Below are 22929 nucleotides of genomic sequence, written 5' to 3'. Positions count from 1 at the left end.
ACTCACACAGGCACAGTAACAGCCAGCAAGCACTCACCAACCAGTCAGAGACTAGTTGCCAGGGGATTGCTGACAAGTCCTTATGCCTGTGGCCCAGTGGTTCTTATCTGGCAATAGGTGTGAATGTGAGCCCTCACTTCCAACCAGCTGTTTTTCAGCACTACTTAGAAGCACCTACCTGCCTATTATACCCCAAAAACAGGGCTGAAAAGACCCTATAAATGGATGGGGTCCAAAACAGTCTGTGGGAATTTTTTTCCATCTCTAAGTAAAAAACAAAACAAAAAACACACATTAATTAGTAAAAAGGCAGTCAAAATCTAAAACTAATAAACAATGTTTCAGGTGATGCCAGGTCACAGTGTGTAGACAGTAGCACAGTTTTAGTTTTGCTATCTATCGATGAAGTTTATTTAAAGTAAGACACTGTTGAATAACACTGAGTGCAGACAGATGAGGGCCGATCTGGAATGAGATAAAAGTGGGGCTTTTTTCCTGCTGCCAGGATGAAACGGGAGACTTGCTGCTTTGCTGGTCTTGTGTCAAAAAAATGCATCCTACTTGAGAAAGCCAGATTTTACAGAGCGACACACCGAGCTGTGCGGTTACACAGGAAATCTAATCCCACATTTGAACTTGGGGTGGGGGGGGCTCCGCTGCTTGTTACATTCTTCTATTTTATTTATCTAAGCCAGGTCAGTTTGAAGACTAAGCATGACCCGGACCAGCCTGAGCACACAAACATACACATCCAGTAGTGCTCTTTCCTTTCTTGCTCGAATTTGGGGGGGGGGGGATTTCTTCCTCTCCAAACAAAGATATTTGTTTTATTAAGGGTCAGATATTTAAAGCAGTCAAATTAAAAGCTCAGTTTTCTGTCTGGCCATGGCCAAAGTCAACAGAGCTGCTTATAGATCCTCTATACCACAACTCTCTGTGAGCTCTTACTAAAAGACAGAGGAGGGATGGATGAATGAGAGAGGGAGAAAGTGACTAAAAGAGAAGCAGAGAGAATGAAAAGAATCAGAAAAGTTTCAACTAAAGGAGCAAAAAGAGGCGGCTAATATCTCACGGCACCAGAGAAAGAAAGCATGCTCTCTCATGTGCCGTAAATCCTGGCATCCTTAATCTCTGGGTCGCAACCAAAAGAACAGGTCATGCGCGTATGTCTGATGATTACCAGATTACTGCAGCAGAGTGTGCGCTCAGCAGAGCCGCTTCCAAAGCAGATCAGTCAGATTTAGTTTCAGAGTTGGAAAAGTTTAAGAAGATCGGCTGTCAGGAGCATCATGGCTCCTCAAAGCTCGGAGGCTCCAGCCCCCCTTTCGTGATATCTGAGATCTAACGTCGCTCAGATGGAAAATGAACATTATATGTCACGTCTCATCGGCAGAATGCGTGCACGATGACAGTATATATCGTGGTTCAAACCAACCTCTGTGTTTTCTCATTTCCATAAGGAAACTGGATTTCAAAAATCTGTCAGGTCACTATAATCTGGTTTTTGTGTCTGCTTTTTCTATCGTTGTACCTCTGCCATTAATTCTTATTAGAATTATTCCACTTCTTCTCCAAAAAGCAGTCAGTTTTGGTTAAAAATCCTGCTCTGAAAATGTTGCAGTTTACCTCAACTTCCATAAATCCTTCCTGGCTGCTTTGGATCCAGAGAAACTAACTGACATGGCTTTGTGCCAGGCGACTTTGTGGCATTTTTGGGGGTTTGTGAAACACACATTTATGGCCCTATAATGACACTGTAACCAGAAACAAGATGTCAAAATAGCTTAGTAAATCATTATTGTTTTTCTTGTTCTGCTAATTTCAGCCACAGGCTGATGTAAGCTGCTGTTCAACTCCAGAATCTGAGCGCTGCACATATTTGTTGCCCAGACCATCATCCAGATGTGTCTGTGCTTTTAAAGATGGCACTGGTGTACTTTTAAGTCTATCATTAGTCGCAAGTTAGTGTTTGAACTTTCAGATATCAGACAGACTTTCAAAAAGCTCCTGTGAAAAGCCTTATTCACTCAACATCTCCCTGACAGTAGAAGGACATTGTTTACTGTAGCTGGTGACCATAGCGGACCATTTAGCAGCTAAAGATGCAGACACAGATGCTTCCCACATTATAGAGAGCCTATCCGACTTGGCATCTGAGGCCAACAGTCAACATTTAGGTAGTTAGGGCATCAGGGTTAAGGCTATCTGTTCTTTTTTTTTATACTTGTTAACCTTTATTTAACAGGACAGTGGAGAGATACCAGGAAAGCCAGGATGAGGGGTAAGACGCACAGTTACTGGCCTCAGGGCAGATTCGAACCCAGGCCTATATGGGTTACCTTCTCAACCCAGTGGGCTGAATCAGTGTCCATGACTTCCTATTCTGTCAGTTAATGTTTGCTAGTCCTCCATATATGATTCCCAATTGTCTTTGGTGTTACATATAGCATGGACTGTTTACTAGCAGCCACAGCTTGCTCAAACAGTCAGTAGCAAATGCAAGAAAGTTTGTTATTTTCAAAACCTGTGTCGCTTTTTGAGGCTTCTGAGGTTCTTTTAAATTGGGGAGAATGTGAGAACAAATTGTTTTCTGCATAGCAGATTGGCTTTTCAGATAAATGGGCTAGTCGGCGGTATGAGTTTAGAACAGCATATGAAAAAAGCTTTCAGAAACTGGACATGCTGTAGATTGAGTCAGCCCTGTGTAATATCAATCAATGATAGCAAAGAAGACATTCATTTATGTGCAAATGCCACAGATTTTTACTTGAGGTTTGCTGTTCTGCCTTGAAACCGCAGTGGAGCAAATGACAAATACATGCAAACAGTTGTGCCTAAGAAGCCAACATAGTTTTTCCACTTTCTTCACACTGACCAGTTTATTTTAGAGGTATGGAATGAGGTCAAAGAAAATTTGAGTTTTTGGCAGAATGGCTTGCTGCTTCAGAAAATTCCCCAGTAGACAACTGATCTTTGAGTAGGAAAAGTTTTTGATTCGGGTGCTTTGAAGTCAACGTTGCCGGATTGGTTGAAATGGACCATACAGTACGTTTTTGGCATAAAATTAGAGGACACTGCACGGTTTCCCGGGTATGCTGCACACCACCAAAGTGAGCCAACATATCCAACCAAGCAGCATCTATAGCTGAAAACTAAGCTTAATTAGTGTGAAAGTTCTCAGTCATCCAGGTCATCATCTGGACCGCTAAGTTATCAGCTACTCCAAACAAACTGCTTTCATGGACTGTGCTGGTTCATCAAACGCACACAGCCACACACAAATAATTACTACAAAGTAGGAACGCACAACATGTTTTACAGATCAAAACTGAAGCACAAACTTCTTTTTTTAATGCAGTTATCTGACAAAAGATGTACTAGCTGTACAGTTAGTCTAGGAAATGTGCATTACAGTTTTGATAAGTAAAGGTTTAGTTACTTTTGTGTTTCTCAGGAATAATTAGCATGTATTTGGTGTAATAAGTGCTTGCCAACCGAGCTTGTTAGTGTTAGCAGATCCTTTTAGACCTCCACCCTTGTGTCCAAATATGCTCACTTCTGGCTCTAAAAGTAGCAGGTGGTGGTAGTGGCCAAAATGCTAACATTTAGGCAAACCAAGCAATGATGTCATGGTGGCAAAGTCCATCTTTTATTCACAGTCTACGGTTCCACAGAGTAACCTCCACAGATGATTCACCGGGTAAATTGCAGCTTTTTGGGAGGCTCCTGATGTCATCGATTATGTAAGGTCACAATTCATGCTGTTGGAACTTTGGCATGCTGGAACTTATCACAGATTATAATTCATCTAAAAACACTTTTCTTTTCTTGTTAGAGAGCAGCTCCCTCGTGATAAATGTGTATGTTTTTGACATTACAAGGCAACAAAAAGCTCCTAAACGCTCTGTCAGATTTGGCTCTTTATGTGTGTGAACTTTAAAGGAAGCCTCTTCCAGCCCCACCTGTGACCTCTGACTCTGTTGTGGATGGGGTTTCCCCACAAAAAAGCTTTTATGAAGCAGCTCGGTGCTCTTATGAACTCTTATGTAAATGCACTCGCTCTGCTCATAGAGTTCTTGGCAGTGCCAGTCTGGTTTGGTTAGGCTGGCTTTCCCCACAGGGCATAATGATAGGCTGCAAACCACACCGACACCCTGACCAGACCACTACAGGCTCTGTGTGTGTGTGTGTGTGTGTGTGTGTGTGTGTTCGATCTCCAGAGTGTATACTTAGTACAGAGTTTGGAACACTCCACCGGCGGCCTTAATCTGTCTGAATCAGGAGTCGTGGACACACACACACTCACTTTCTGGCGCCCTGGTCATCAATGCTTGGCACCAGCAGCACACAGAGGGCACATAAACACACAGCAGACACTTCACGCCTCAGACACAGGGCACTGTGCATGTGTGTGTGTGTGTGTCATGTCCTAGTTAAACGCCACGTGCTGACCTTTTCCATGCCATGCTGCCACTTTGGAAAAATTAGGAATTCCATAGTCCCCCTACTTCTCCTGTGTGCGTGTGTGTGTTTCTGTCTCAGAGTTTGTGGGAAGTAGGAGAAAGGGGATTCCACACAAACCCAGTGCCATAAGAGCACTTTTGTTCAACATTTATGCCTTTACTTACACACACACACACACACACACACACACACACACACAGGAAAAAGTGGCGCATGCGTCACAACTGTGTTTCTGGAGTGTTCCTCAGAGGGTTGAAGGTTGCAGGGCGGGGATGAAATGTGTGTTTTTGTATGTGTGTGAAGATACACACTGTAGGTTGATCTGTCCCCACTGTATTCTCAATTTTTGTGGTCGCTGTTTCCTTGTTGTGAGCAGCCAGCAGCTTGCCATCACACACACACACACGCACACACACACAGTGAGATGGACAGACTTTTCGCTTCTGTGAGAAAATAATCAAAAATGAGCTTTTAAGTAGCTCTGCGGTCGGCGTTGCCAATGTGAGCAGACTTTTAGTAAATTTGATGGATGAGGCAGCTTCACGCTTGAGAAAATGGAAGTCTTGATAAAACACATGAAACAGGGTTTCTTTCCGAGATGTCACATATTTCCCCAAAAATCACATCGTATAAATCAAAATGAATCCAAACCTCAAAAGGCCATCAGTCAAGATTTCAAAAACAAAGATATATATTTTACCCTCCAAAACAGAACGACATTGTGAGCGCAGGATGACTCATAGCTGTAATAGTAAGGCTTTAACAGCCTTTGATTTAATGCCAGCAGTCATTTTGTAATAGCGGGATTTATTTCTTCTTCTACTTTTTTTTTTTTTTATATGGTGTATGTTTCATTTTGGATTGAAACCCCTAATGTGCTATGAGAATAACGTGTTAAGAAATGTGTTGAAAAGCTCCTTAAAATGTGTTTAATCCCTCTACTTTAATGCGTGGTTACAATTCTGTCAGCATTTGTGCGTCTGCACTGAGTGATCGTGCAGTCTACGGTGAAATTAAATTTCTCTCTGACCTGTCTTTTGTTGTTAACGCTGACACTAGATGTTACAGTGGGTAAGTTTTGGAGCTCACCGACTTATAAAAAATGCCATTCCAAGCGTGTGAGATGGTGTGGTTTTGCCAAAACCACTGAAATCTTTCACACATTATGCACTACCAGTGCATTATAATCCCCCAGCATCAGATGCTGCTGTTCTTTTGGCATCTGTGCCATGATGCAACGGGTTATTGATGATTGTAAGGGCCTTTGGTGTCACATTTAAATTGGTAGGCTTTTTTTTTTTTTTTTTTTTTTTTTTTAGCTGCAGGGTTAATTTTGTCAAACCAAAACACAATCTTTTCCCAAACCCAACCGAGTAGCTTTTGTAAGCCAAACTAACAGTAGAAATTAAAATTAGGTGAAACAAAGCACGAAATGCAACACTGTGATTTATTACACCAGTGATTTATTGCACTTAAAAAACATTTAATGTGGACCTTTTAAAAGGGAAACTATATGCCCAACTGCACCCAAAACCCTTGTGCATCATGATGGAGCTCCAGTATCTGACACCCATCTGGTGTGAAATTATGTTGGCAGTGCAATATGTGTAAATGCATCTCATTCTGGTAACTTTTGCACTTGCATGCATTTGCCCCATCTGTTAACTCAGGGTGGAAAATTAATTTTCCCAGCAGGCTACATGAGAAACTGGGACTGTTGTGGAGGGCCACACCAATAAGCTTAAAAATTTATATTAAGCAAAGGTGAGATCAGCTTAATTTAGTTCAACAACTCCATTCTGCTTAGTATTAACTTTCTATCTTTATAAAGTGGGACTATTGTGGCGGCCGCATCAATAGGATGAGCTCAATATTACTCCGTATTAATTTTATTTCTTTATAAGCTTACTGTTGCGGTTCTTCACAACCATCCCAGTTTCTCACCTCGTAAGAGCCAAGGACTGTTGTGGAGGACCACACCAATAAACTGAACTCAGTTTTGCTTAATATTCATTTGACCTCTGTGTTATTGGTGCAGCCCTACACAACAGTCCCAGTTTCAGGTGGAGATTGGCTCCAAAAAAGAAAGAAATACTTAGGAAACAATAAAATCAAAGCAATCAATGTTTTCCAGAGACTGAGAAGTAATGCGTTTGGAGAAAACAAATTAAGAGACATTTTGCTTCTAACACTAAAAAACCTTTTTTAGATTATGGGTTTTTTTGTCAGAACTTTAAATGGTATTAAATTTAAGCAGGGGTATGTTAAATTTAGGGTTGCGCACAAATTACAAACTTGGATTCCACTTAGTCTGACCTCTTTCATACTCCCTTAATCACATGAACTACACCAGCCAATCTCTCGGTAGATAACTTCAGTCCAGCCTCAGTGAGTTTGTGTTTTCGGGAAGGTAGTTAACATTTTCACATTTTCACTACATCTGGCCTCGTCTGATCAGCATAAAACACCCAAAAAAGACAATGAAAGCACCAAGTATTTTTTGTTCCTGAAGAATATTACTAGGTTATAGAGAGACGTGGTGAAAAACAGCTTGGAGCAAGGTAGCAGAATAATTAATTTCTTCATGAATAAATATACATTTTTGAACTCTTTTGGCATAACTCGGTTCTTCTTATGTCCATGTTGATTTTCGTCCACCTTGTGCCAGTTCCCATCCCAGTGTTGCCCGTTTCCATTGCCTCAGAACGCCCATATACCATGACCTTAATGCCATGGAGTCACCAGAGACAATTTTTACTTGTGTTGACGTAACTTGGCTAACTCGATGTTGCCATGTGATCATTGGAAAAATCATGAAAAGCGCTGCAGTGCTCTACTCACTGCAGGACTTTGAACAGGTTTGAAAGGTCAAAGGTTCTTCAGAAGAAGTTCAGATATCAAACAAACACAGCCCATAAACGACACAAAAATCACTTTCAGTAGCCACAGACAATTTGGTGGAATTGGAAATGACCTTTCAAGTATTTATTTATTTATTTTTAGTTTGACTCGTCAGGTAAATGAAGCAGCAAGAAAGTAACGCAAACATGAAGTCTAACCAACACAAATATTTTTTTAAATAATATTACGCAAGCCATAAGACTGCATGCAGAGCAAACCTGAATGATTCAAAAGTATCATTTGGGTTTTACCAAACAACACAGCCTTATTTATATTCAGCACCTCCTATTCAATCTTCCAAACTCTGACATCTGATTGTGTGACCAACAGGGAGAAGAGATTATGGACTGGTGGAGTAAGTTCTACGCATCAACTGGAGAGAAAAACAAGTGTGCGACTTATCTGGAGGAAGGCTTTGACACTCTCAAGGTAAGGATGTGTGTTAAGTGCTTGTAGGAAACAAATGTTGTTGTTTTTTTGTTTTTTCCTTAACTAAATGTTTATATCTTTCAAATGAAGCTTGCAAATAATACATATGTTACAACTAGATACAAGATTCTTATTAAGTTTGTCTAGTATGATGTGGGAATTCATATATTCGAACATGCAATTGGCTATATTCTTTAGGCAGCTGTGGCTCAAGTGGTAAGTTAATTCAAAGCATTAATTGTATCCATCTTTTACTGGTCCAGCCCTTTGCAGCAGCCCTACTTTTTCCATTTGATCCATGAGAAAATTAACCACCTAACCCTTTATTAACCTCTTAGCATCCAGGGGTGGACAATTCGTTTTCCCAAGAGAAAATGGGACAGTTGTGGACGGCTGCTTAATCAGTTAATAAATCTGAAATAACATTCGATTATTCTGACTCACATTTGACAAAATGTAAAACTTCAAAGTTCCAGCTGTCTGAAGCATGAACCAACACCAATAATGTAACAGCTTGTAAGATAGCATTGGTTTAGTACTAAATTTAGTTTAAATGGGGAGGCTGATGGTGAGAGAAGTGTCTTCTTTATTCCTACAAGGCATATCTGAAGTTATTTTGAAGCAGATGTATGTAAATGAATTCGTTGAGCCATTGGTCAGCAGAACTCTGCCAAATCTGATAAAACCTTTGCACAAGGTTATGGTTTCACTTATGACTCAGTGTGCCAGCATGTTCAGTGTCTTTGCCTCATCACACCAGAGCACTAAGCAAATCATGTTATGGATACTGCTAAATTAGTACAATTATAAGTGCACTTACCTGAATAATTTTTGTATACACCTGCTGTCACAGAGTTTAAACTTTTTTCTAACCTCTGCTTTGTCAATGCATCAGTGCAACAACACTCCTGTAGCTTTTGGGCAGCTGTGGCTCAGGTGGTAGGTTAATGTAAAGGGTTAATGTAAAGTGCAGGCCATTTATCATCTATGAAGGACTATGGAATACAGTAAGAGAGATGATCCAAATGCAGGACACTGCAGACTGAATATTAAGCAATAGGCAAGCCTTTAATGCAAACTATCAAAGAAAACTATCCTTCAAAGTTAAAACGTAAAACAATAAATAAGTAAATAACAGGAGATAATCAAAAGTCGAATACAAAATAGCCAAAAACAGTCAAAGGAAAAAAGAACCCAAGGAACATGACAAATTAAAAAATGTAATTGTTTCATTGTTTAATTGTCTTTGCGCTCTTTGGGGCTGCTTTCATGAGTAAATAATTTTATGCGACATGTGCATCTTGTAAAACTGCACTACATACTATTACTATTTGAGGAAATATGTAAGTTCTTGTGATATCTTTGTATTTCTATAATAATATGAAATTTATGCACACATTCCCCATTTTTCCCTGTTAAGGCATATGTTAACTCACATTCCACAAAGTTTACTTATTGTATATGGTGTGGTTTCCTGGCCTTCATAAATAAAAGATTAATAGACGCTAAAAGGTAATTGTCAGCTTTGAGCTGAAAGGTTTGCAGCTATTATTTTTATGATTTGTGTAGTTTCAGACCAAAAATAAAGATCATGTTCAATTACAAGAGTTTACCTATTTAATTTACATAGTATTTATTGTATTTTTATTCTTTTTCATTAGTATTGTAAGTCACATAATAATTGGAAAAGGGTTGTACATTGTTTTGGGGTTTTGTATTTCTTCTGTTGACGCTTTTGTCATAAAAATAACCCTGACGTGCATTGTGGGGGGGGGAGACAGTTTTATTCAGTGGTAATCTGACACTATCTTCCAAAATGCTTATTTAACATCTCCATCAATGTGCATGTACACTGTCACTAAATAAACAGACACTTTTTTTCTTTTGTTTTATTTCTAGGGGAACAGTTTTTTTGGGACTGGGAAAGTACCCCTTAATGAACCACCATTATACTTTAGACCCTTGGTATTTACTTTGCAGTTTGTGTCTTGCAGACATAAACTGCGAAACTTAATGTAAATGTACAAAGTGGACCTTTCATCTTACAAAGCAACAAATGTATTAGATTGCCTTATTAGATATTTTTAGAAACAATAAAACATTCCGTTAAATTCCAATTCCGTTAAATACACCTAAGATGCTTACATAAATCCAAGAGATGGCCCGTGTCCTTTTTTCAGTGTATGCGTATATGCTTTTAATTTACCCAAAATAAACAGCAATAAAATATTGCATCTTGAGATGTAAAAGTGAAAGACTACACCATTTCTATCTGGGGACACTGGCTTTCGGAAATGTGCTCATAGTTAGTTAGCTTGGAGTCAAGGCTGGACTGGGACAAAAAATCGGCCCGGGCATTTTGACTAGAGACCGGCCCACCAGGATAAAGATTGAAAATGTGACATCATTCAGGGGTAAAACCGCAAAGGATTCTGGGAAGTTGTGGCAAGCGGTACTAGCGCACGCAGGCTTTCAATTGAACTCAGTTACACAGCGATAAAAAGAAACCCAAAAAATGTCAAGAAGCTGTTGTATTATTAACTGCAATAGCCGGTCGCATGACAGCCACGGGAAGCCGACGGGTAAAGAGATCGTTTTTTTTTTTGTTTTTTTTTTTATCGGATTACGTCGTTGAAGAGAAATTTTTTAAGCCATGTTTCCGAAGTAAGAGCCGACGGATGGTCTGGATATACCAAATATAATGTCTCAGAACACTCCAGCACACATGTTAGTCTGCTCCAAGCATTCCCACAAAGGTCAGTCTGCTGTTGTAGTTAATGCGTCATTTTTCTTAACATAATTGGTGATATAGGTTACAAGCAAGTCTGGCGCTAAACAGAAATTGTCGCGCTATGCTCCTTTATTTATTGTGTTTATTGTGCATAAATAGTGAATTGTCCTGACACAATATTGCGTTTCGCTTCTGTTATTACCATGGTACATTGACGAAAACATATACTTTTATTCACAGGATAAAACAGTTGTTTTGTATCACTAATTGTCCAGTACGATTACAGCATACAATATTATTGTCACTGCTACATTTCTGTAATGCTACCAGAAATTATTTCCACTGCTAATTAATTACCGTTGAGCTCAAAGGTTATATTAATAAACGGTTAACGAATGTGTATTTATGACGACGATTTGTGAGACTGGTAAACTTACCTTTGTTCGTACGATGGTCTTTCGTTCTACACGGTGCATTTCAAGGTCCTGTACCCATCCGTCGGTAAACTGTACCTGGGCTTGTTGCAGTGACCTGAAGTTACTAAACTTCATGAGTGTGGGCACTCACTCCAAGAACCGTATGATTATAAATCTGAGCGTGGTGAAAGTTGGGCAGCACGCTAACGTCTTTTGTCCCTCTGTGTGCTCGTAAGGGTCTGACCCTTTCACTCCTTTGATTTTTTTCCTCGTATTTTTCTTTGACTTTTCGTCGAGTCTGTCTTTGTACGGACTGGCATGGTTCTCCTTTTGTTTTGTACATTCCTTTTTTGTGCGGCAAAGAAAAAAACAAGAAGGTATTGGAACCGGAGAATGAACGTTTTGCGGTGCTGCAAATGCTTGCGTTTGATGCGGTACTTGGATTGTTTTGCCACGAGTTCCCAGCATGCAATGCGCGAAAATCACGTGATTGCTAAACAAGGGGGAGGGTGCATCCGGCCTCCTCGGCTGTAATTGGTCCAGCCCAGAGTCGATCATGACCAATTGGCCAATCCAACACCTTTCATTATATATACCCTTCCTAAAAAAATAAAAAAAATAAATAAATAAAAAATCCATTGGCCCATAAAAACAAAAAATCGCCAGCGGCCCACCGGGCAATTGCCCGGTATGCCCGATGGCCAGTCCAGCTATGCTTGGAGTCCCAACAATTAATTGATGTGTAATTCATGCACCTTGGACTTGTATGGACAGAAATTGAATTTTACCATACCCTTATTTCTGAGAGTATAATAGGGTAAAGGTAACAGTAGCAGAAAGAATAAAAAACTGAGAAAGTAATAAGAAAACATGAAAAAGATGGAGACGCCTTTAGCCTTTGTTCCTTTTTCTTAAAACCCGTTCATTGCTCTAAACCTCACCATTTAAATCATTTATCTGCCCTAATGCCAGTTCACTCTGTCAGTCTGTCATTCCCCTCCTCCCCCTCTCTTCTCATGCTCCATCATCACAAGTCTCGGCATCGTGACATTCTGTCCGTTTCCCTAACTTCTTCATCCATGACTCATCCATGTTGAATTTGCTTTGGGAACACCACAGTGGGAGAGATTCAGGGAAATGGCTGTGCTCTGATGTTGGCGACTCCGAAATGAGCCGTCGTCAATGTTTGTCTATAGTCTGGTCCTTTAAGAGTCTGCCGCCATCCCAGGAGCAACCCTTGATCGCCCACGCTCTGTTCAACCCTTATCCCGTTTCTCTTGGCCCAAACGGCGACCTTTCCTTCCACCGGGATTCAAAGCACACGTCAGTCTCTTGTCTGATTCCCAAACAAATGACTAATCATGTCAGAATGTTGCCTTTTTTATTACTCTTTAATTAGAGCTCTAACCTCTGCCTTGAAAGCCCTTTCACATCATCACAGCAATAACAACAGGTTGTCTGCATGTACCCTGACATACATGTTGTACAAAGTCAAAATCAAGGGCTTAAAAGTAAAATATTAGTAATTGATAGGCTTTAAGTGTATTTATTAATATTATTAAATCACATAGCAACACAGTTAGTCATGAATCTAATGAAAAAAACGTTTAAAAATAGGTTTTAACATCCAGAGATTTTCCATAAAAGCCATGCTATATGTGCTGTAATGTCAAATAATATTTCTTTGCCTCTTTCTTTATATGAAACCATTAAAGTAGAGCTCAAACTAAATGGCACAGTAGAGAACAATTACATCTTGCCCAATAGTCATTGACCCTTGAAAGACTCTTTCCATTTTTCTAGTGGTTGTATTTTTTTCAGTCAGGAGCCTATTAAATGGTTTCACCCTGGCCGATGGAAACACATCTAAGTCACCTCTGAGTTTTTGCGACATTTCAAAACTTTGCTCAAAATTCAGTTGACAGTTGGATGGAAACTAGTGAAATGACCAGTGAGCCACTGATTCCATCGTCACGTTGCCTCACTTTCACCCTTTCACCGACCAGCTCGGTGCCAACACCTCCTTTTGATTTACTCCCCCCCGCCCCTCTCCACTTTTCTCCCACTCTGTTTCCTTTATGTCTTTGACAAGTCCTTAACTCAGATCTGCTACTGTCACAGAGAAATTAGCTGCTGTTTCCAACCTTTTTCAACCTCTTTTTCTGATTTCCTCTGACCTTTCACTGTCTTTGGGTAGCAACTGTCAGCAGACACAGTTTCCAGCCCTTGCTCTGACCTGAGGAAAATTTGTTTACTTTTCTTCTCAGCCTTGGCTTTGTGCTCCCCTCATTTTGTCACCTTTCTGGTTCTGTTTCCATCTCCTCCCGCTGCTGCAAAAACTTTTTCGGTTACATCACCAATTTAGCACACTGGTGTGCCACTCATATGAAGGTGGACAAGAAAATGACATTCGAAAAGGGCTAAATATTTGAGAACAAGTGAAAATAGAGACTTTGCTAAAAAAATAAATAAACTGGCATAAATGGGAGAATAAAATTAATTGTCTGGAAGAATAATGCAATCCACTAGAGAATAAGTAAATACCACAAAGATTTTCTTCATCAGAATGAATGAAAATGTTCACTGCATGTATTATTGTAGGGTCTTTACCTTACAATATGAAGCGTCTTGAGCCAACTGTTGTTGTGATTTGGTACTATATAAATAACACGGAATTGAATTGAACTTCAGTGTGGCCAGTTCCCCGCTATCACTATAGAAAAAAGTCAAAATTAAGAAAGACCTTTTTTTTTTTTTTTTTTTTTTTTTTAAACATATGTTTTTATCATCATATTGTACGAGACTCCTCAGACCAGACAATGTCCTTCCAATCTTCTAGTGTCCAGTTTTGACAATAGAAGCTTGTGTGAATTGTAGCTTGCGTTTCCTGTTCTTGGCTGACATAAGTGACACTCGGTATGGTCTTCTGCTACTGTAGCCAATCTTCTTGTGAATTAAGAGATACTATTTTGCAAATCTTCATTTGGAAAATAGAAAACACCCTGGTTATTGTGTTACAGCTCAAAGCAGTCCAGCTGTTCTCCTCTGACCTCTGGTATCAGTGAGGCATTTTTACCCCTAGAAGTGCCGCTCACTGCATATTTTCTCTTTTTCCTGACCACTCTCCATTTGGTCATCCTAGTATCGGCAGTTTCTGAAATACTCAGACCAGCCTGTCTGTCACCAATTACCATGTGACATTCAAAATCATTTAAATCAGCTTCATTTTGATGATAAGTTTGAAGTACAGCTAAATGCATGGGTTTGCTGTCAGACAAAGCCTTGGGTTTTGCCACTATGATGCTTCAGCTGCAACAGTGTTTGAATAAAATAAGTTTGAAAGCACCAAAAAGTTCACATAAAACTTACTTTACATTATCGGGCTAAATACATGGTTTAAACATGATGAAGACAAAGGCTGTGTTAGACAGACATGATAGCAATATGCTCTGTCAACACGCAATGATTAGCACAAAGATAATGCTATGCTTTGCTAGCAATGCTAATATCAAAGCTAATATTTCTCCATATAGGCTGTAATAATCTGTGTGGAGTTACATGTATTTTGTGTTTCCTACCGTTTAGTAAGATTTATTAGCTCCAGTTTCAGCAACGCAGACATCTTTGAACTTAAACTTAAAAAGGCAGGAGGTATGGCACAGTCAAGACCGTGTTAATGCTCTGGTTTGAAACATGCAAACAAATGACACTAAGGCTACGTGCACACTAATGCGTTTTTGTTTAAAAACGCATCGTTTTCTCTCCGTCTTGGCCTCTCGTCCACACTGAGACGGCATTTTCGCTCATGGAAAACGCAGCGTTTACAAAACGCTCTCGAAAACGGATACATTTGAAAATGGTGCTTTCGCGTCGCAGTGTGGACAGTGAAAACGCAGACTTTGTAAAACGATGATGCATGTTAGTCATATGATGCAGTCATGTGACCAATTAAACTAAGATAGCGGAGGGCATTATACAGCAGTTGTTTTGTTTTTCTACTTTATACTTTTGTGTTACTCGCAGCAACAACTCCACATCATTGTTAGTCCATTTAAAAAAACTCTGTGCCTTTCCTCGACATTTTGCCACGACGTTTCAAAGAGTAAATAAGCGGCAGACAGAAATAAGCGGCAGACAGAAATGAGGCAGGTCGAATCTTCTTGCATTTCAAGCATGCACAGTACTGGAACGTAAGCGTTTTCGTCCATTTCAATGTGGACACACAACTCTGTGAAAACGACTGAAAACGCTAGTGTGGACGCGAAGCGTTTTCAGATGAAAACGCTGTTTTCAAATCTATCCAGGCTAGTGTGGACGTAGCCTAAAGGGTTATCATTGCATTTAAATGTGACACCAAGTCCTAATCAAGCATCCAAACATGAGCAAGAGTCAGTTGAAGTTTTTTATGTGGTATTTCACTAAGTTCATGTTTGTCACATCTGATTTTTATGCAGGGCACATGATACATGGTTTATCTCATTGTGTACAATGACCTTAAAGTTAATACAGGCTAGAAGAAAGAGTATAATGCTAATGCTAGTGCATAGCTTGTAACACTCTAAAAGTTAGCTAGCACTAAAGTGATTTATAGCAATTAAAAAAAAAAACATTCATGATTTAAACAATTTGGTAAACCAAGTCATAAAACAGCTTTGACTGGTGACATTCAGGAACAAGAGCTGTGATTGCCACTGTGGTTTCTAGTGGGTGCGCTGCATTTTTTTTTTTTTTTTTTTTTACTTTCTTGCTGTCTTACATCAGCCTTTACCTCATCTCCTAATTTTTCCATTTTACCTTCTTTGTACTGTCCTTTTCAATCCACACAGTGATGTTCTCTCAAACCTTGGGCTTACTCCACTGCTTCCACACTCTGACCACTCATTTCACATCTTTGCTTCTGCCCTGCAACAGACAGCAGAACTGGTTAGTTTTGCTTCTGTCACAAAGACACCGCTGTTACCACCCTTGTTATGACTTCGCCTGTCTCTTGGCGTCTCCTTTCCCACCGCCTTCCATCTCCATTGGTATTGGGTGCATTTCCAAACTTGTCTTGCTCTGTTGAGAACAAGCCAGCTATTTCTTAGTCAGAACCAATGGCTTTTTTGAGTCTCTGCTTCATGGTAGATGTCAGTACAAGTTCAAAGTGTTATTTTGAGCTTTTTTAAAAGAAAGAAAAATAAAATGCAAACTGTTAACTGGTGAATTTGAGAAGGTGACCTTTAACGTTTTGATCGAGAAAGGTTTGCTATTTTCTGTCTTTTTTTTCATGTAAGGTTAATTTAGCTAAACTTTATATCAAAAACGTAATTTCTAAGTACATTTTCTATAAGTGATATGATTTAATCATATCGTGGTTTAATCAGCAAGGTATCTGTTTAGTACCTGTGTGTATCCTATACATTATTAACTGTATATGCTTTGCCAGAGCCTTTTTCTCCATGCTCTGCCTTGCCCTTTTGGGTTTGGTGTTGAAGTACTGAAATGAATCGCTGTTTCCAGACCTTTCATTCATTTACATCACCCCCGTCGTCGGTATGTTTCCACAGTTCCTGCCCCCATTCCTGCTTTTCCAACTCTTTCACCTCTCTCCTTTCACAGCATTAACCGTACACCCTTCATTTCATCCAACACAACCCCCTTGTTTCTCCTCATTTCCTAACAATCCTCTTTCCTCCCCTTCCCAGTTTAATAACAAAGTAAATGGAAAGCATCTCATTGCTTTCACAACCTTTCTCCTCCCTCTTTCAATTCATTTTGAAAAAGTGCTTGCAAGACCACTGTCTTAGTTTCTGCATAACTTGAAAAAAACATTTGCAAGAAAGAAACAACAGCCTTTTGTTTAACAACAATCTTCCAATAATGAGATTTGGGAGTGCACATGTTCCCCCAGCAACAGGTTGTTATCACAGGGTCACTGGCTGGTTTGTTGGACTGCGTAAGTGGAGACTTTAGCAAGCATTTCACCAGCAAATCCCATTAACATCCAACAGCCACTCGCAACTGGTTGGGGAATATGTGTTTTTCCCTCACAGATGGTTGCCAGATGGTCACAGATCAGTCTCTGTGCCTGTGTGACTGGAGCTCATTTCAGTCTATCCTACTTTTTCATCATAATTGTTACAGATGCGAAATTTCAAACACAAAAGTGACTGGTGTCACAACCTGTAGCTGGTGACAAATATGAGATTTCAGTTGGCTGCCTCTTTCACATACTAGATTGTGACTTTCCAGAACTTGATAAGCTGAAGAAAGTCAATGAATTTGACTGAGTTAGTGAAGTAGAAAATCATCACTAATGAAAACAAATTAATCTAGTCATGCTTTGGACCCATTGAATTCTCACACATGTGTATCTAATTTGAAAAAAAACTTGATAAACTTGATAATGTCTTAAAAACTGAACATGAATTAGATGTAAACACCACTGTTATTCTTATATATTGATGAGCTCTTTAGCTTTGCATGATTCACAGCTTAAAATAAGCCTTGTGTATCTTTTACTGGACCTCAATTCATCCATGTTTGGCTTCTCCCTATTTTGACCAACTTTATTGTGATTGGCTGTCCCTCATAAAAGGCTTGAACATCAGGTGGTCTCCTCTGTGGACACTTTGCGTTGCATGCATCTGCATGCATCCGAGGCAGTGGACTTCAGTGAAGTATAACAGGAATGATTACTCAGCCGTGGTGCCTCCAGCTGCCTGTGTCCTTGTCTGCAACAGAGTATAATTGAGGCCTTGGGGATATCCCCTCTCTATGACATCATGCAGATCCAAGACTTGGAAAACCTCAATCTGAAGGCTGAGCTTTTGGCTCACAGGGATTACTTTTACATACTCTGAATTCATTATTTGAAATTTTAAACATGTTGATTGCGACAGATCCAAAAAGCATTTTCTTTCTCATTCTCTGCGTTTACATTCACAGCCCCTCTTCTTCTTTCTCTTTGTCTGCTCACCAATTTTCATTGGCTCTGATGTTTTCATGTTCACTACTCTAAATAGTAAGCATATGATGTGTCCTCCTTCCATACCCCAAGCGTCTCTTCCTTTTATTCCTTTCTGAGTCTTCTGTAATTTAAAATATGTCTTTCATTCTGTCATCTCCACATCTTGTTGCGCTGTGGACTTTCATCCATCTCTGCCCCTCTTTTACACTCTCTTAAATGTCTTTTTTTTTCTTTTTTTTCTCCTACCTCCTTATTCTGCTTTTCCTCTTTCTCTTTTTTTTTTTTTTTTTGCCCCAAACGTATCTATTACTTTGTAATGTGTGAGTCAGCTATTAAAATAGACCTGTTTTAGGGCTAAATAAACTCCTATCCCGCTCTGCTCTTCCTCCTCAGGTGTATGACCGGGAGCTGGAGAAGATCGAGGATTTTAAAGGACTTTCTGATTTCTGCCAAACATTCAAACTGTACAGAGGAAAGACTCAAGATGAAGGAGAAGATCCCTCAGTGGTGGGAGAGTTCAAGGTAAATGCAAAGTTTAAAAGTTGTTCGGTCGAGTCTCACTATTTGCCATTTTCTTCTAGTCGCCACATTGCAAGTTGTTGCAGCCTGATGTGAAGTTACGTATCACATATCACATGCTAAATTGTGCCTAGAGCTTATCTCGATTCATTCATCTTTGTCGGTACTTATTAATTTAAAAGCTTCCTTTACACCACTTCACATCTACTTCTTTAATTCACAATCCCTCCACCCCTCTCCCTTATGAACCAGGGCATGTTTAAGATCTACCCCCTGCCAGATGACCCCGGTGCCCCTGTTCCCCCAAGGCAGTTCAGAAAGCTGCCTCCCAATGGCATCGAGGAGTGCTTGGTCCGAGTCTACATCATCCAGGCTCATGGACTCCAGCCCAAAGACCCCAATGGGAAGGTATAAGGGGAGAAAGGGAGAGAAATGTAGAAGAGGATGGCTAGAAAATGTAACCAGAATTAGGTACTCATGGTTAGGATACTCATTAAGGTCAAGGAAAAGATTTGTACCAAGGAGGGTATAAGTGATACCAAGTAAATAGAAGATGACATGAGTTAACAGAAAGCTTGTTGTTTTCAGTGTGACCCGTATGTGAAGATCACGCTGGGGAAGAAGTCAGTCAACGACCATGAAAACTACATCCCCTGTACACTGGACCCAGTCTTTGGAAAGTACGTACACTAATGCCTCTTTGGTCTGTCCCTCTTTCCCCCCTTTCTGTCTATCTGTGCCTAAAACCAAAAGTCTGGACTTCCCCGATCTTGCTGACTCGGAGGCGATCCACAGACTTTCAGAGTCTCTGGTCTAGAGGCAGGCTTCCTTAAACTTCACTCCTCTATCCTCTGTTATTCCATGCAAACCAGCACACCCTGGCACATATTTCATACCACTTGACATTTTCAGTGCCATAAACCGCAATGGTTCACAGGGAACTGAATACCTACCCATGGGTTCCTGTTAATTGATGAATTGTTTTATATTGAATGTCTTAATATCAATAAAATGTTAAAAAACAAAATACAGAACAGGAAAATATACCATGAAAAACTATTTATTACACAATTTACACAGGGGTAGGATGAAGTGTACACATGTTGCACTGTTGTCACGTATCATGTATAAAGGTCCCAATCTGTCCCCAAGTTAAAAGGATGTGGATTCAGTCTGTGTCTAACTGTGCCACAAATCTTTGTGTATGTGTAGAGGGATGAAGGTTGTATGTCCCGGCTGATTCCTAGTTTGGACAAAAATAATAATAATTGAGGTTGCAGTACAAAAACTAACTTTTAAATGTTATTCTTTAACTAAACTGAAGTTTAAATTTTGCATTTGTTTATATTCAGCACTCTGGGACTGATTATGCTCATTTCCACATCCTCATGTTTATTCTTGAGCTCTACTAGAGTCGCTTTGCAAACTTCAAATATTTGTTAATCTTATATTAGGACTTGTTCCTCTGTCTGTTTACCTCTAGCTGTTTTACTGCCCTTCCTTTTAAGGCCACCTCCTTGTTAAGCTAACTTCCCTGTGATTGGATGTCCTTTACAAACAGAAGGTTTGGGTGGGGCTATTGTGCTCACAGACAGAGCAGTTTCCCTCTAATGACTACATCCACTCTGACACCATACAGAGCCTAAGAGCAGACAAAAACTGCCTGAAACCTGAGCATTGTGCTCACAGGGATTACTTATACATATACAGAATGTATTATTTGAACCTTTGCTCATTTGCCATGTTTAATATCAACTTCAACCATCATATACATAAGCATAATTAAAAGTTATTTGAAAAAAAGTAATCAATTGGTGGTCGATAAAGCAAATAGACTTTTTTGGAGACTAATAAAACCAGCTGAGTATGAGACGTCATCAGCAGGTGGCCTCTTTGCTTAGTTGGTAATCCAGCTCTGGTGATTGCTGCATAAATTTAGCATGAAGCAGTGTTATAGAGAACTTTTGTATAATTTTATTAAAGCTTCTCTCTATCTTTTTTAGAGCTAATAAAATATAATGACTTTAAAAGAAGCTGACAAAATGAAACTAAAGAGGGTACAATAATAAAACATGGATTCTTAAAATAATTAAAAGACAATCCATTGTAAAATGTTCATAAAACAAAAAAATCTTGATTAAAAAAACCCAACTAACTATCCTCTATCTATTCTATTCCACTTATCCTTATTCAGCTTCACAGTGGGCAGGAGCCTATCCCACCTACAATAGGGCGAGAGGCGGGGTACACACTGGTCAGGTCGCCAGTCTGACCCAGTTCTAACACAGACCCACAACCATTCAAACCTATGGGAAATGTAGAATAACCATTTAACCTAACCCCACTAAGTGCATGTCTTTGGACTGTGAGAGTACCCAGAGAAACCAGACAGACACAGGGACAGCTCTGCAAACTCATGTCTTACATGATGATGATGAGGATGATGAGGATCCAGTCTAAATACATGACTCAGAATTATTTCCATAAGCACACATACTGAATTCACTCTGTCACTCTTTCGTATGCTTGTTACTCTATTTTGTGTCCTTCGCCCTTATGTGTGTTTTCTTGCCAGTAGGGGTCACTACACACAAACCAATCAGAGCACCAGACCACAGTAGAGCAGAAACTTGGTGCACATCAGAGCTCCGACTGCTGGCTGTAAACTGCTCTCAGTCAGTGTGACAAGTCAGTGCACACCAGCGTTCTGCTAAAATGTCTTTCCATAGACTCATGAAGACGGCAACAGGGGGATAGGCTTGACAAATGTCCTAGCAGACCAGCACACATTACTCATCACAGGAGTGAAACTTAAGAAGTTCCTTCAAGTGGACGTGCAGATTTATGCTCCTTTTCCAGGAGGTTTTATCTGACATTGCATGTTAGGACATAATTTTGGCCTTAAAAACCACAAAAATTGTATCTGCATTTCAATCACTTCTACATGCATTTAAAATGTGATCACAATTCCTGTCATTGATGTGGTCACACAAACGCGTGAGAGGCCACTGGAAAGCTCCTAATGCCTGAACCAAAGCTGAAAATCCTTTTCTGCTTTCCTTTTCTACAGGATGTTTGAGCTCACATGTTCTCTCCCACTGGAAAAGGACCTTCGCGTGATGCTGTACGACCACGACATGCTCACCAAAGACGAGAAGATCGGCGAGACGGTGATTGACCTGGAGAACCGCTTCCTGTCCAAATATGGAGCCATGTGTGGCCTGCCACAGTCATATCATGTGTGAGGAGACATTTTTTTCTGTTTATTAAGCTTAAACTGAATTTCAATTAAACTGATAAAATTAGACCCTGAACTGTTCCAGATGTCACCCAACAGAAATGGATGTGAGAACAAAACCTTTTTTTTGTGACAATGATTATAGACAGACGAGATCGCGGATACAAGCGGCGGAAATGAGCTTCCTCCGAAGGGTGGCTGGCCTTCCTTAGAGATAGGGTGAGAAGTTCGGCCATCCGGGAGGGGCTCAGAGTAGAGCAGCTGCTGCTCCACATCGAAAGGAGCCAGCTGAGGTGGTTCGGGCATCTGACAAGGATGCCCCCCGGGCGCCTCCTGGGTGAGGTGTTCCAGGCATGTCCCACCGGGAGGAGGCCCCGGGGCAGACCCAGGACACGCTGGAGAGATTATATCTCTCGGCTGGCCTGGGAACGCCTTGGTATTCCCCCGGACAAGCTGGAGGAGGTGGCTGGGGAGAGGGAGGTCTGGGCCTCTTTGCTTAGGCTGCTGCCCCCGCGACCCGGCCCCGGACAAAGCGGATGAAGATGGATGGATGGATGGATGGATGGATTATAGACAGATATAACAAAATAAATAAGACTTTATTTATATTATTTTTTTGTCTCTCACCTGTTAGATCTGGAGTAAACCAGTGGCGAGACCAGCTGACACCCACGCAGCTGCTATACAGATTCTGTGAGAGAAGAAATCTGCGGAAGCCAGTCTATGAAGACGAAGCAGTCCGCTTCAAAGGAGAACGATACATCGCTGCCGACCTCGGTGAGTGACCATTCCTCACAATTCAACTGAAGTATATAAACACGTGCAATAATAAATCTATACCGTTCGTTATATTGATACATTTACTGTATATAGATATGAAATACTTGAGCTGTACATTGATCAGGCATACAGTTTAGAGCACTGTCACTGAATCAGAGCATCTCCAAACCTCCCGCTATTATGGGATGTTGCCGGTCTGCAGTGGTCGGTTTCTATTAGAAGTGGTCCAAGGAAGGAACGGTGGTGGACCAGCAAAAGGGTCATGGTGGCCAAAGCTCACTGATGCACATGGCAGCAAAGACCGGCCCGTGTGGTCTGATCCAACAGACGAGCTGCTGTAGCTCGAACTGCTAAAAATGTCGATGCTTGTTCTGATAGAAAGGTGTCAGAATACAGAGAGAGTCACAGTTTGCTGGGTTTGTGGCTACATAGCTGCAGGCCAGTGAGAGTGCTCATGCTGACTACTGTCCACCACCGAAAGCACCTACAGTGACCACAGAAC

General features: G+C 40.4%; 1 protein-coding gene across 4 annotated transcripts in view; it reads left to right on the top strand.

The window, feature by feature from the left end:
* Window positions 1-22929, top strand: part of dysf (dysferlin, limb girdle muscular dystrophy 2B (autosomal recessive)) — a 104442-nt gene that overhangs the window by 60592 nt on the left and 20921 nt on the right. For all 4 annotated transcript variants that reach the window (XM_086276048.1, XM_086276049.1, XM_086276040.1 and 1 more), the window contains 6 exons: window positions 7696-7794; window positions 18284-18412; window positions 18662-18817; window positions 18998-19089; window positions 21480-21650; window positions 22282-22424. In XM_086276048.1, the coding sequence (XP_086132174.1) occupies window positions 7696-7794; window positions 18284-18412; window positions 18662-18817; window positions 18998-19089; window positions 21480-21650; window positions 22282-22424 (790 nt within the window). The remainder of the gene's footprint in view (window positions 1-7695; window positions 7795-18283; window positions 18413-18661; window positions 18818-18997; window positions 19090-21479; window positions 21651-22281; window positions 22425-22929) is intronic.

This window comes from Aulonocara sp. 'chitande type north' Nkhata Bay, linkage group LG3 (genome assembly GCF_057382095.1).
Source record: "Aulonocara sp. 'chitande type north' Nkhata Bay isolate Kocher_YH1m ecotype deep benthic linkage group LG3, A_spYH_male_GT1.1, whole genome shotgun sequence".
Taxonomy (NCBI): domain Eukaryota; kingdom Metazoa; phylum Chordata; class Actinopteri; order Cichliformes; family Cichlidae; genus Aulonocara; species Aulonocara sp. 'chitande type north' Nkhata Bay.
This window is presented reverse-complemented; position numbering and strand designations above follow the sequence as displayed.